At 50.6% G+C, this 12730-nt stretch overlaps 1 protein-coding gene across 1 annotated transcript in view; it reads right to left on the minus strand.

Moving 5' to 3' along the window:
* The window catches only part of Fas1 (fasciclin 1 Fas1 domain-containing), a 59734-nt gene continuing 47004 nt past the window's right edge, over window positions 1–12730 (minus strand). Inside the window, exons 10-13 of the mRNA XM_089548750.1 lie at window positions 5755–5902; window positions 4769–4940; window positions 3471–3579; window positions 1–2767 (exon numbers count right to left, since the gene is read on the minus strand). Of these exons, the coding sequence (XP_089404876.1) occupies window positions 2565–2767; window positions 3471–3579; window positions 4769–4940; window positions 5755–5902 (632 nt within the window). The 3' untranslated portion in view covers window positions 1–2564. The remainder of the gene's footprint in view (window positions 2768–3470; window positions 3580–4768; window positions 4941–5754; window positions 5903–12730) is intronic.

The following is a 12730-nucleotide window of genomic DNA, read 5'->3' on the forward strand; positions in this document are numbered from 1 at the left end:
AACATTTGAAGCACTATTTTATTTAATCTTTCGGTTTACACTCATACTTTGCACAAAAAACATGTTTCTCCGCAACATTATCGCACAATGGTAATCATGGAGAACTTGCGTTCTGTGTATGCTGGGGATGTACAATTAAATTAGATGGACCCACACCTTGACACACTTGGTTCGACATGCGTTCAAAATATGGCAGTGTTGTTCTCGTGTAAATACCAGAGGTGCGCGCACCCTGATCCTTGCGTGGGGCACGAGGCCAGATTTGTGAGAAGCCCAAGGGAACCGCTATTTCGACAACCAGCACTCGGTTAGCCAACCAAAATGAAACAGCGAAATGAAATACTATGCGTCTATATAAATAGCAGCAACTATCGCAACAAACCAACAACAACGTGTATAAAAAATAAGACCCTCTCTGCTGACCTGATCGCAGGAATCTTACACACCGCTTTCTGACTCCGTCCCAGCCAGGGATCCCTCAACCTGCCGGCAGCGACAGGCCTTGTGACCTCGAGGCAGCCTGGCCGGAAACAAGCTACGCTGCTGGTGAATTTCTCAGACCCAATGTGCCGCTTTTGGCGCCCATATCACACCGGGGTCGCTGCCGCGCGAATCAGCCAGGCGAGAGGCGCGATTGGGAATGCTGCGTCGCGCCTTCCGATTGGCTGATCCTCGCCGACAGGAGCCCCAGACAGAAAAATAGTATTCTTAGTTGGAGCATAGTTACCTTTTTATTCTTTGGTACTACCAGGACACGAAACAGAAAGCTATGTCGCCTCAGACGCGAAAAGCAAAAACACTGCGTAAGGGGCGCGGCCCCCTCTTCACGGAAAACAAAGCCGCACAAATACTCGAAGCTCGAGAAACGTGGGAGAACAATGGAGTATTCCATACAGATATTGATGCATATGAGAAAGATAGAGAGAGAGCGCGTCTGCAGTATGTGTGTACATATATGCTATACTTGTAAGGGAATTTAAATTGAGCAGAAAGAAACGCTTCAACATTAAGTGACACTACTGTACACCAACTGTTCACCAAGGATGGTAGCCACCAAAATATCTCTGCGGGTTGCGTGAACAAGAGATACGCTTATAATGTATATCCCTATATACAAGGTGTCCAAGGAATCACGAGAGAGACGCAACAAGTTTTAATCTCTGTGGTATCAAAGTAGCTGACGAAGCTTCGCGGATGAAAGCCGTCTGAAATAAGATGTGAAATAAAAAATATGACCTTCCTTGAATTCATGTGACACATTCTTACTCTACATTTGAAAGCAGCCGAAATACCGTTTGTTCAAAGTGACAGCAGAGAAGAGCTGTGACTTAGAATTTCACAATCCAGGCGTACACTCTCCCTCAAACGTGGACACGCTATTATGCCCTGTTGACTTTACGAAGCAGACTTGAGAACAGCGCCAGCTAATGCTTACCAATGCAATGAGGTGGCCAGAAGCAATTCGGTATTTGCGCTAGACAACACATCTGGCGCACTGAGTCAGCTCTCTTGAAATGGAAGCTTCACACAGACTTCGTGACATCACACACGGGCTGTACAATTTGCTCATGCTGGCAGCACAGTCTAGATCCGGGTCATTCGCAGAGAAACGAAATGCTTTCCTGCCCTATCTACCGGCGAAAAAAAAAGCGACTGACTCGAGTCGGCTAGAAAAGTGAGCTTTAGCTAAACGGCTGCAAACAAAAGCTGGTGCTGATAAACCGTGAACAGCAGCACAGTGTCGGGATAGCTGCGCCATATCGCAAGCGTTTTTAGGGACACCCCGCAGAATGTGCGTATGTACAGGGCAATTATTTGTGATGGAGATGCCGACCTAAAAATGTGTGACAATAAAACGCCGCCAACGCCACTGAACGCCAGGACAAACTGCGTCCGCGGCAGCAAAGCAAAGGCAGCTTCCTCTGTGGCAGCTCTGGGCGGAGCAGACTGCCAAGCTCTGCTTGGCACTCCCCCGGGGACATGCGTGCTTCGACGCACCCGCGGGCTCCGGTTGCTCCCGCCACCCGAACGGCTTTCTCTTGTGCCCGGCCGTTAGACGAGGGGCACGGAATGTGTTGCATTATTGGCTTCTCTCACCCCGCTGCGTAAAGCCAGCACACTGTGACCACTGAGCACTCGTGAATATGGCTCTCCAGAGATGGGCGTTTCTCGGCCACTAGGACCGTTGACCAGAAGAGAAACGGTTATAAACAGGAAGGAAGGGGGTATCGAACATCGAAGTCAACGTTAATGACACTAAAACGGGCCAAAGCGAACGGCAAAGAGAGCGCACAACTTCGACAAGAAGCGCCTTTTGTTGTTGTTTAAGCTGAAGAGTCTACATCACCCATCCTTGAAGAGCTACCAGTTTTCGTGCGCCAGCCAAAGCATCCGAACTTACACACACACACACACGTGTTCGGAAAGAGAACGAGTTAACTGAGGTGTACCCCTGGCACGGTTGCCGCCACGGCGCTGCGTTCCGCGCCAGAACAGAACGGCGGACACGAGAAGAGGTGGTGGGGAGGGGGAGGGGGAGAAGATGAGTGCGGCGGCCGCTGGGCTCAGGCGCGCGTCCGGAGTACGAGCCCCGCGGCCAGCCCCAGCAACACGGCGACCCACGGTGTTGCCAGCGCAGCGGCCGCCGAAGTCATGTCCCTGCGCAGCATCATCACCTTGCTGATCACGTGGATGACTCCGTTGGTGGCCTGTACGTCTGGGCGCACAACGACCGCCTCGCGGCCCTCCCACAGCAGGTGGATCTTGCCTGCGAAGCACAAGGGGGAGCCACTGCTCTCACTGCGCCCACCGGCACAGCTGCCATAGCTCGCGAGGCAACAGGGAGCACCCGTCACCGATTCAGGACTGACTACAAATGCGGGCACGGCCAGCAGGCACTGGTTGCTGCTAAAAGGATGCTGTGGATAGACTAGAGTTCGCTTGTGTCGATAGATTAACACGTTTTAAGAAGTAGAAAAGAGGATACTTTCAACGCTAACGGGGCTTTGAGAACATTGAAAATGTAAACAAAATGAAATACAGGTTCCGCCACCATCGGACGTTTTGACAAGCCAACTGCAGTGACGTCGAGAGAGTCTCTTGCGCGCGGATCAATGAGGCTAGTATTCAAAGCTGCAATAACGACAAGTTGGGAAAGCGCTAGCGCATGAAAACACGGAGACAGAACGAGGAAAACAGCGACACAGGAGGTCAACTTTCAACCCATTATAAGGTGAACTTTCAATTATCGAAAGTTAGCTTTAAAAAAATTTCAAGTTTCAAATGGTGAAAGTCAGTGCTTGTGTCGTAGTTTTCTTTTCATTTTCTTTCTCTCTTCCTTGGGCTAGCAGACGCCTCCATACCGCCTGGCACAATGAGGTTTACAAACGACTGTAGTTTTTTAAATAAAGTTAATGGCTCATTGACTTGGCGATCGACAGCTATCGGCAGAGGGGGAACGTTGTACTCACCGTTAACATTCCTCACGTCCATCTTGCCCCTGGCTGTCTCAATGGATTTTAAGTTTTCCAGCTCCATCTGGGGTATTTCCCTTCCTACTATCAAATGGCGTTCAAGAATCTGGAAGAGTCAAAATGACGATATAGTTTTTTTTTATTTCCCGGCAAATGCATGCTCTCAAACCTCGTATCCAAAAAATCCTCTTGATTGTAAACATTGCGGCGAGAGATAGCGTGTACGTTTATGAGCACATTTTTTGCACTGTGCTTTTCTTCACTAGAAAGAAATGATAAAAACCAGTGCTAAATATGCCTTCCGGATACATCTGTCACTACGTGGGTGTAACAAGGTGTGGTTGTTACATATGTGTAATGAAATGCAGGCACTGAGGGCAGCGTGAGAGCCAGCGACAGTGCACTCACTACTGTAGTCCGCTGTTACCTGTAAGCTAAAATAGTTATTTTCAGCTACTCTGGAGAAAAGCAGTGCAATGAACATTGATACATCCACTATTTTTGCAGTAGATCTACGATTACGGCCGAGAACAGCATCTGACACAAAGTACGGGAGCAGACACGTTCCTGTGGCAACAACACAGTGAGGAGGCTTCGGGGCCTTGTCTTTCGGACGCTGTTGGTGTAACGGTAAACGATCGAACGAAGGCCTTTGTGAACGATTTATTTGGGTCCACCAAAGCTGGTTATCAGCCCTTGCGCTGACGAAAATATTACGCGAGGGTGTCTTCGACGAGAGGAAGCGTAAACATCTGCGTAACCGCAAGAAACTCTTCCAAGCTGCAAAATGGGGAATTATAGATTTTCTGAGTTGACGTTTCTGAGCAGTACCGTTCCTAGACCTCCAATTGCAATGAATTGTTTTTTTAAGTATTAGACAAAACAGTTTGAAAACAGCAGAACCCAAAAAGCATAAGGCAAAACTGAATTTCGACTAACAAATGATGTCGACATTGCTCAAAAGCTCACGCCACAATTTACCTACTGATAGCTCCCGTACTGCTAGGAATACAACACAGCTCAACTTAAGACATGGACAGAGGAAAAACGGGACACCGCATGGACGAAGAAAAGACGTCCCAGAAAGGACGGCACACCACAGAGCGATGGTGTCTCATATTTTCATCGCCCGTGTCTTATGTTGCGCTGTGTTGTATTTATAGCTGTCATGAATTACCAACTAGCCCGATCAGCCAAGCTCGCAACTCCCGTACGCGCTTCGAACGGCAGAACTGTCGACTGCTACCGTAACCGGCATTCAAGCCGAATAAGGACCGGCGACTCTATAGACTCACCTTCTCGGCGTGATATCCGAACTGGTCCATGGACAGCTGCTTGTACTCGGACGGGAACTCGAGCTTGATGTCATGCCAGGCGTTGTCGCTCGGCGCGAAGAAGGTGTACCGCTTGTCGGTGTTCTTGAGCCGCTCAATCCAGCCTTTGTGTTGAGCGAATCGCCTGGTGTCCCTGAACGAGAAGAGGCGGCGGCTGTCACTGCGCTCTTATGTGTTCAGCGCCGGCAAAACGTTTTACCTTTGATTCCATGCAACAAATTGGAGCATTACATCATATACTGAGTGGTAGCTAGCTAATGGCAGCCGTGTCCTCAGAGGTGTACCACAACATCTTACAGAATAGCTGTTTAAAGAATTTTTACAGACAGGAGTACACATGAACAGCTGCAAGAAGGAAGCGACTGTTATTAATGTACACAAGGCAGTCTGTGATTCTGCAGTCCTTCATCGACTTTTTGCCAACAAGGTAACATCGTTTAAGGTCCGCGGACCTGCGTCGTGTAAAGGCCGATTCACCCGACGGTCCGTTCGCCCGCGGCCCGCGCAATACGTGTTCATGCGTCACCACATTGAGAGGCGCGCTGTCGGTGCGCGGCCTGGTCAGCGCGCCTATGAACACGGGATGCGCGGGCCGCGGGCGAACGGACCGTCGTGTGAATCGGCCTTAACGTTCCACTTCCGCTCCGTGGGGCCCGCGCCTGGCCCGTGCACAGAGAAAGACCACGCGAATGCCTAATACACTTACCGCCACCTGGTCAGACTTTCGCCATTGCAGGTGGCGATGCGCGGGCAAGGCATGCGCGCGGTCTTTCGCCGTGCTACGTTCGCCAACATGGCGGACAAGGAACGAAGCTCACGGACCGGAGTTAGACGTCACGTGACACCTGGTCCGCGGGCCAATATCGCGCCTTCTGAACCTCCCTTTAGCAGTGAGGCCGAGTCATTTCACTGCAGTCTTCAAAGAAAAGACGCGCTGTGGTTCTCACTTAAGCTCGGGGTCGCTGCTGATCTTCTCGTAAATGGTGTGGGAGGGCATCCCAAGCACGCGGTCAATGATGTGGATCACTCCGTTGGTGGCTCCGATGTCCGCCTGCACAGCAGTGGCGTTTACGCCGCCGCCTTCCACCGTCAGCGCTGCGAGAAAGCGTCACGAGCACGTGGTAAATCACATGGTCACGTTGGATGCATGCTATTTGGTGCAGCTGCTCACTCAAGGAATTTGCGCTCAAGCACTGCTTCACAATGAGGCAACGCTAGCGGAAGGGCTATTCCCGGCGATACAAAGGTGCACGGGTGGGACTGCCAAAGTAAGGTTCTCAACAGCTCTTGGAGCGGAATGATATGCGTTCTGTAGCAGCTTCGGAGAGAAAATGTGCATTCTGGAGCAGCTGCGGAGCAAAAATATAATGATTTTGGAGCAGTAGCATGAGCATTTTAGAGCAACTACTAGCATAAATACGTAAACGTTTATTAATGTATATACGTGAATTCGCATGTCTCGAAACTTGAATGAGGTCGAGTTTTTTACTCCGCATAATAAACTTCAATAGGTATTGTGCTTGTCACTGTTTATCTCGAATGGACTTCGCGACGAAATTCTGAGATATGGAAGTTTTGCCGCTGAAAATACGGAAAATATGTTTCAGGCAGCAATCGGCGCAGTCTGCAGGTTAGGCTTTGTATCACGCAGCAAGCCAATTTCAGCGCTTGCAAAGCGCGCCCTTCGAAGCCATTCTGCTTTGAAGCGACAGTAGGCACCAACGGTGCACCACACTGCCAGCAAAACGCAAGAAGACGCTCCGCTGTCCGTTCCGCTATCCTCCCAAGACCAATTTTCGTGTACGTCGCATCTGTAATGGCAGTGATCGGAAGTGATAGCTGCACTTTCTGGCCTTTCTGCACTTTCATTTCTGACCACTTACTACTAATATACTTTCACGTTTTTATAGTTTCTTCGGCGTTTCTGTTGATTTTATTCTAACTGCCTTGCTGTTCCGTTTCTGGTCGCGCCGAGCCGTCCCTAATACAGTGCACTGCTTCGCCTAGGCTGAAGATAGCGTGAAACAGTAAATGAGCAGTGTAAGCAACAGGAGCTATTTTTTTATTGCCTGAGCTGGTAAAAGCTCGGTTCAGCCAGACCTGGGGCAGAAACATGTGAGCGAGAAACTTTACTGAAATAAACACTCTAACAGGTTGCAACAACCTTGTCTACAGTTATGAAGAAATTGCACAAACAATAAGCATTTGCAAACCACGAATAAAAAAAAAAAGAACGAATGGAATCAATATGTACACATTCGAAAACGCAGGTACCTATAACAAGTGCACATACCAGCGATAGATTCAAATGCTCTTGTACGCTGTAGAAACTAACGAAGGTTTGTCCCCCAGGAACTGCTATTTCACAAGTTCCGAGAGAGGATACACGCCGCAAGCAACTAAGATGGCCACGGTAGTGAGTATGTCGATTTGAATGTTTTGTTCAAGAGCGCCTATTGCTCAACTCAGAAAGAAAAGCTAGCGTCAAAGGGTGTCAGGAGCGCACGTTGCTCAACGGTCTCGATCCTCGACGAAGCTTTCTTTCCTGCGTTTTGTGTTTGCATATTATGAATAAAAAATATCAGCCTCTCCCGTAACCGAGAGTAGAGTAAGCATGAAATGTTTACGGGCATAACACATTGGTTGTAGATGGTACTAGTCAAAATCTTGAAATGGGCCTAGTGTTCAACACACCACACCACACTCTTTTTGTTGCGTCGAAGCGATGGCCTGCAATAGTGCGGGCTTAGGTAGGCAGCCGCGAACCGTGGAGGCCTTGTCGCTTTCGGGAGGGACCGCATAATCATGGCGTTATCGGCAGGGGTGAGCAGTCTTCTGCTGTTGCGTATCACTCGCAAACCGATCGCTTTCCGCAAGACGCTTCCTATCTCTCCTTTCATCTGGCTCCATTGCTCGGCTTAAGCAGCTGTGACGGTGGCGGCAACGAAATGCAGGACGATGCATAAGCGTACGCGGACACGACGAGACGCAGGCCTGACAAGAATGTATCTGCAGCGCGTTCGAATACTCCGCGAGCGTGTATACATCTGCCTGCCAAAGGCCTTCATGAGCTGAAGGCCCAGCGGCCGGTCTTTTACGTGCGTGAGTGTGGGACCGCAGCGCCATCCTTGGTGACGGCGCGGAAGCGCGGCCCTCTCTCTTAGAGAGTCTCGTTAGATCTCGTACGGTGCCCGGATGCTCTCGTTTCAGTACCCGGATGAGAGGAATTCAGTGCCCGGATGTTGGCTCTCGGTCTCGGCGTGACGTCACCACACTGCCGACAACGGGAGCTAAACGCATTTCATGCTTAAAACGAGATGCGTAGTGTGTTCGAACACATATACAAATGTGCATGTAATTTCGGAGAGAACTGAATATGCAACTTAATTCCGGTTGAACCAACTATCCCACTGTAGAGCGATACAGAGAAAATTCAGATGAGGCCTGTAGCGGTAAAAGTAAGTAAAAAAAAACGCCGAAACTTTTGTATGACGGAGCGTGGAGGCAAAAAATCAAGATACCCAAGCTTCTCTAAAATCCATATATTTAAATGCGTGCTGAACACAGTTTTTGAGTATGTTAACATATTTTTAACTCCATGAGTGGGCCGAAGACAAGGCTACTATTAGCCCCCGATGCGTGAGCAATTGCCGAACGCATTCATCGCGGGGCAACGCCATTTCGAATGACATATTCCACTCCTTACAGATAACCCAAAAGAGAAGCTACATTCGTTCACTAAAGACACCTACATGCAAGGCGTAGTTCACAAGGGTGCGAGGCAAGCATGCCCAGCAGCTCCTAATCATTATGGCCTTGGAAGGCGAGAAATGAGAAAGTGGAAATGGTCGTTTTTGACATCGTTCAAGCGGGAAGAGTTAGGTCGCAGGTGAACCGAGATGTGAGCTGTGTTTTTTAGGTTGGTTTGGATTAGTTCGGTTTATGGGGTGTGACGTCACAAAGCGTCTCAAGCTATGAGCTAGCTGCGGGCTCAGGGTAATTTCGATTAACTGGGGTTCTTTTACGTGCTCGATCTCCGCACTTACACGGGCCTCTAGACTTTCGCCTCCATCGAAATGCGACTGCCGCAGCCGGGATCGAACCCACGTCTTTCGGGTGAGCAGGAGAGCACCTTAACCACTCAGTCGCGGCTGAGCAGTGTTTTTGGGTCGCCTTGTCGCAGCAAAACCAACAGCGCATGTTCATGTTTTAAAGCATCGGAAGTGGCTCTTCTCCATGATGCTACATTTCTCTGGCTGCTCCCCTTTTGGTTTTCTTTTTTAAACTTCCGTCCAACATTCGGCCTTCGCAAATGTTTGAGGCCGGCGCCCAGCAGCGCGCGTACCAAGCGGTCGCAGTGAATGGCTGACCCTCTGACGACGTCCGGCGGGAGCGCTTTTGCCGAGCTCAACCTTTCGTCATCCGGGCAAAAGCGTCGTCGATAAGCGCGTTTTCGTGCAGTCGCTTTATGCTGCAGGCGCCTGCCTCGCTCCGATCGTGAGCGCACACCAAGCGACACGGAGCGATGATCGTTTTTGATGCGAATGCCTGCTGCACTCGGAGCCGCCACGCCTACCGGTGCACGCACGCCGCTTCTATTCGGCTTTGTGAGAAAATCGCGGGATACTGCCAAACTAAACTTGCCTCTTGGTCGGCAAATTAGGTTACGTTTATGCACCGTCCTAGATTTTTCTTCTAGCACGCGTGACGAAATGGCACTTTGCTGAGCAATAACTGCTTCGATGATGAAGTGCATTGTCACGAGCGGCACAACTGTAGCTCTACAAGAATCAGATGAAAAGAAGAACCGAAGTGAAATGAAATGACATATGCGGGAGCTTCCTTTGTGTGTTCAGGTCAGGCAAGCTTGCTCTTTCTTGAGTACGCGAAGACCTACAGGCGCTTTGGTTGGAAGCCAACCATAGCTGACACGCCAGGGTACCTATGTGTGCCTGTTCCACAAATGTTCCACAAAAAATCTTGCTGCTAGGCTGTACATGTTCGCGCAGATGACAGGATGTATGCCTGCAGCAAAGAGCAAAGTGGCGGCGTCATGTGCCCGAGGCCATGCAAGCGAAAAGTTTTCTATAGAAAAACCACACTAATTTTTCTGACGGAGAGGGAAAAAGTAATGTTTTGAATTGTTTATGTTCACATACGGCATGTGAACTGCACACCTTTTGTTAGACCTATTTCCTTCTAGACGTGCGTTTTTTTTTACCTACTTTTGCTCACGTTTTGTCTTTACAGCTGTCTTTTTTTTTCATTGTATTATCTCTGCATTCATTATGCTACACACGTCAGCATTTTATACACGGTAAATTTTTTGTACCTTTTGTGCTAACTATGCTGCTTCCAATACAAAAAGTACATAACTGCCTCTTTAGTGACTATTACAGCTGCTATGTAGAGGTGCCCACAAAAGTTTTCAGAACAACGAAATCACGAAAAACCTGAATTTCTTCCCGGACAAGAGGCCGTCGGAGGTAAGGCAAGAAAGAACTATAGCTCCATCAGCGTTGGGCTCCGAACTGAGCTTTTATTGCGCTGCACGCCCTGCGGGGCCTAGTATCAACTCATTTTGCATTGACCGGCGCCGCACACGGCGTCAGTTTTGGCCTGCGACTAGAGCGCGAAGCGAGAGGCGCTACAGGGCTCTCCCCCCCCCCCCCCCCCCCCCCCCCCCCCCCCCCCCCCCCCCCCCCCCGTACAGCGGTAGCCACAGGAGCCGCCCAATGGACATGATTTGATGAGGCCACAGAGGTGTGTGGCAGGGTCGAAGCGAAGGTGAGTGGCGGGACCACGGGCTGAGGAACGACGGCATAGGCAGATTTGAGCCTGTTAGCAGGTACGACGACTTCACGACCGTTTATGTCTAGCATGAACGCCTTAGTCATACGAGGGAGCACACGGGAGCACACGGAAGGGTCCATCGTAGGCCGGCGTTAGGAGTGGATGGACGTGGTCAGGCGAAACGAAAGCATGGCTGCAGGAGCCCAGATCCTGGCCATAGACCTGGATCCTGGAACATAGACCGAGGGTGACGGTCAGCAGGGATGACAGGAGTAATGTGTCGAAACGTGTTGCGCAAGTCCGGTCCCGGAGGTAGGTGAAAGCATCATGGTTGAATGGAGGGGACGAAGGCGAGAAAAATTCTCCAGGGAGGAACAGGGGAACGCCTTAAACAAATTCAGCAGAAAAGTAGCCTTGGCTAGCCTTCAGTGCTGAGCGGATCCCCGGATGCACGACAGGAAGGTGATCGCACCAGCATTCCCTAGGCTTATAAGTGGTAAAGGCAGCCTTCAGTGGTCAATGAAGACATTCCACCATGCCATTAGCCGAGAGATGGTAGGCGGTCATAAAGATGTGGCGGGCGCCCAGTGTGATGGCAAGGGTGCGGTGAACAGGATCGTTAAAACTGGCGGCCCCGGTCAGTGGTGACGACAGAGGGGCAGCCGAAACGAGGCACCCAGTCGACCATGAAGGCTGTAGTGTCAGCAATAGGCAACACCTAGTGCCAGCGGGTGAAGCGATCCACACATGTGAGCAGGTAACAGGCCTCACGTGATGAAGGAAGGGAACCACCAAGGCCTATGTGGACGTGGGAAATCCTGTCGTCGGGTGGCCGAAGAGGAGGGGCAGGCGTGACTGTATTCCAGTGAACTTTGACGTGTGGCCCTGAAGATAGACTAGCGCACAGCGACGTATGTCGGCATTGACGCTTGGCCAAAGGAAGCGAGATGTGACCAGATTCTGCGTCGCACGACTACCGCGGTGGCTCACGTGGTGCAGATGGTCAAAAATGGCACAACGGAAAGCCAAATATACGTAGGGCCGGAGGACATCAGTGGATGTCTCGCACCTAATCAACGTGGAGAAAAACGGCAGTGGACAATCCGCGAAGGACAGAAACGTGGATAAGGAATGAAGGCGATGCAACTCTGGGCCGTTGCGCTTGGCGGCTGCTAGCTCCTCCATATCCCCTGAAGAATGCGACGTCAGGGCACCGACACAGGTGAGTGCGTCAGCAGCAGCAGAATTTTCCCGCCCATGGGCGTCTGAAACTCGAAGATGTACCACAGTTGGCGGATCTCGCGTGCAGTGTAGGTGGTGTGATTCCGTTGGAAAGCGAACGGCAAGGGCTTATAGTCTGTGACGACGTGAAAGTCCCGGCCCTCCAGGAAGTGTCGAAAATGCTTAATGGCGGGATACACCGCGAGGAGTGCGGGATCGAAGGTGCTGTATTTAGCCTCAGGTGGCTTCAGCTTTTGGGAGAAAAAAACGAGAGGCTGCCAAACAGAGGTGCTGCTCGAGAACTGCGCCGATTGAACTGCTCGATGCATCGGTGACGCGACGAAGCGGAGTGTCAGGAACGGGATTTATGAGTATAGTGGCGCCTGCGAGCGCATCTTGGAAGTGGCGAACGAAGATGCAGCATCATCAGTCTACTCAGGTGGCGCAGCCGGACCTTTTTATGCGAAGCATACTACTTTAGCTACCACTTCAGCCCTTCACCGTGGTTATGCGCCTCCAAATCACGTGACACGATGATGCCACACCACGTGACACGATGACGTCACGGCAGTGGAGAAACGTGGGCCCACCTCGCGCCGTCGCTGTGGTTGTGCTCCTCCAAATCACGTGATACATGACGTCACGACAGTGGAGAAACGGGGGCCCACCTCGCGCCGTCGCTGTGGTTGTGCGCCTCCAAATTACGCGACACGATGATGATTCGCATTTTCCAGGCTTAACCAAGTTAAGCCTCAGCCATTTTTTTCGTAGCAAAAGGTCGATCAGAGGCTTCACGACGGAGGAAAGCGGCGATGAAAGTTCCGAAGGCCCAAGGATTCTATGAGCTTTTTAAGTGAAGTAGGGGGTGACAGATCTTGAATTAACTAGAATTTTCTGGGGCTTATTATT

The sequence above is a fragment of the Amblyomma mixtum genome, chromosome 6 (assembly GCF_055824585.1).
Source record: "Amblyomma mixtum isolate Tamu chromosome 6, ASM5582458v1, whole genome shotgun sequence".
NCBI lineage: Eukaryota > Metazoa > Arthropoda > Arachnida > Ixodida > Ixodidae > Amblyomma > Amblyomma mixtum.